This window comes from Penaeus chinensis, chromosome 24 (assembly GCF_019202785.1).
Source record: "Penaeus chinensis breed Huanghai No. 1 chromosome 24, ASM1920278v2, whole genome shotgun sequence".
NCBI classification, from domain to species: Eukaryota; Metazoa; Arthropoda; class Malacostraca; order Decapoda; family Penaeidae; genus Penaeus; species Penaeus chinensis.
The window spans coordinates 11,320,494-11,321,917 of NC_061842.1; the positions used below are offsets into that span (position 1 = coordinate 11,320,494).

Genomic DNA, 1,424 nt, shown 5'->3' on the forward strand with positions numbered 1-1,424 from the left:
ATATAAACATATATAAATACACACACACACACATATATATATATATATATATATATATATGTATATATATATATATATATATATATATATATATGTATATATATATATATATATATATATATATATATATATATATATATATATATAAACACACACACACACACACACACACACACACACACACACACACACACACACACACACACACACATATATATATATAATATATATATATATATATATATATATATATATATATATATATATATATATATATATAAACACACACACACACACACACACACACACACACACACACACACACACACAGACACACACACGTATATATGTGTGTGTACTTTATTATGAAATCTACCTCTATCCTTCATCCGTGCATTGAGCACATACTCATGCAAGATCATAAATATGAATGCGCGGTGTCTTTTCCAGGCGCGGGATGGAGGCGGCTGTCGGGATGCGACTGCTCCTTGTCCTCTGGGCGGTGGGCGTGGGCGCGGGCGGCTTCCTGCTCCAGATGAAATATTGCTTCGGGGAAATCGGATGCTTCGCGACGAACACCGACTTCTACCACCCTCTCCGGCCCACCAACCCCACGCCCGTTTCCCGCGAGGACCTGGACCTGACGTATCACGTGTGGAGCCGCGAGGACCAGCTGGGGACCATGGTGCGGGCGGCGAGGCTCTCGGACATCCTCAACACCACGCTCAAGGCCTCCAGGAAGACCAAGGTGCTCATCCATGGCTACCTCGATAACGAAGGAGCGACGTGGGTCTACGTGAGTGGCTTCCCCATTATCTTCTCCTGAATAAAGATGGATGAATGATGGATGAATAATCAGTTAATTGAGTGAATAGATAAGAAGTAACAAGGTGGCTAAGTATACGTTATGGGACATTTTTTTTTTATGGTAGAGCTGTTATAAGAAAATATAGGTTAGGTTAGGTTAGATTGGGTTAGGTCGGGATAGGAAATGATAAGCTAGGATAGACTAGATTAGATTAGATTAGATTAGATTTGGTTCTAGTCGGGGTAGGAAATATTAATTAGATAAAATATGGTTTAGATAGGCTAAGAAAGGGTTATATTTGGTTAGGGCAGGAAAGATTAGGTTAGATTAGCTTAGATTAGCGTTGGTTAGGTCGGGAAAAGAAAGGCTTGGTTAAGTTGAATTAAATTGATCTAGGGCGAAATAGGATCGGTTAGATTAGGTTAGAGTTTATTTGGTTAGGGCTGGATTAGCTAGAGAGGTCGATAGATGGAGGGATGTCTGTATGAATGGATGGATGGATGGATAGAGAGGCAGATGCTGAGAAAGATAGACACATAATAGTTATACAGAGAAACAGACATAAAGACATACAGACAGACAGATAAACAGACAGATGAATAGGCAGATAGATGGA

General features: G+C 39.6%; 1 protein-coding gene across 1 annotated transcript in view; it reads left to right on the top strand.

Annotated features, from left to right (window-relative positions):
- Positions 1-439: 439 nt before the first annotated feature.
- Positions 440-1,424, top strand: part of LOC125037856 (pancreatic triacylglycerol lipase-like) — an 8,764-nt gene continuing 7,779 nt past the window's right edge. The window contains exon 1 of the mRNA XM_047631098.1: positions 440-796. Coding sequence (XP_047487054.1) covers positions 458-796 — 339 coding nt within the window. The 5' untranslated portion in view covers positions 440-457. The remainder of the gene's footprint in view (positions 797-1,424) is intronic.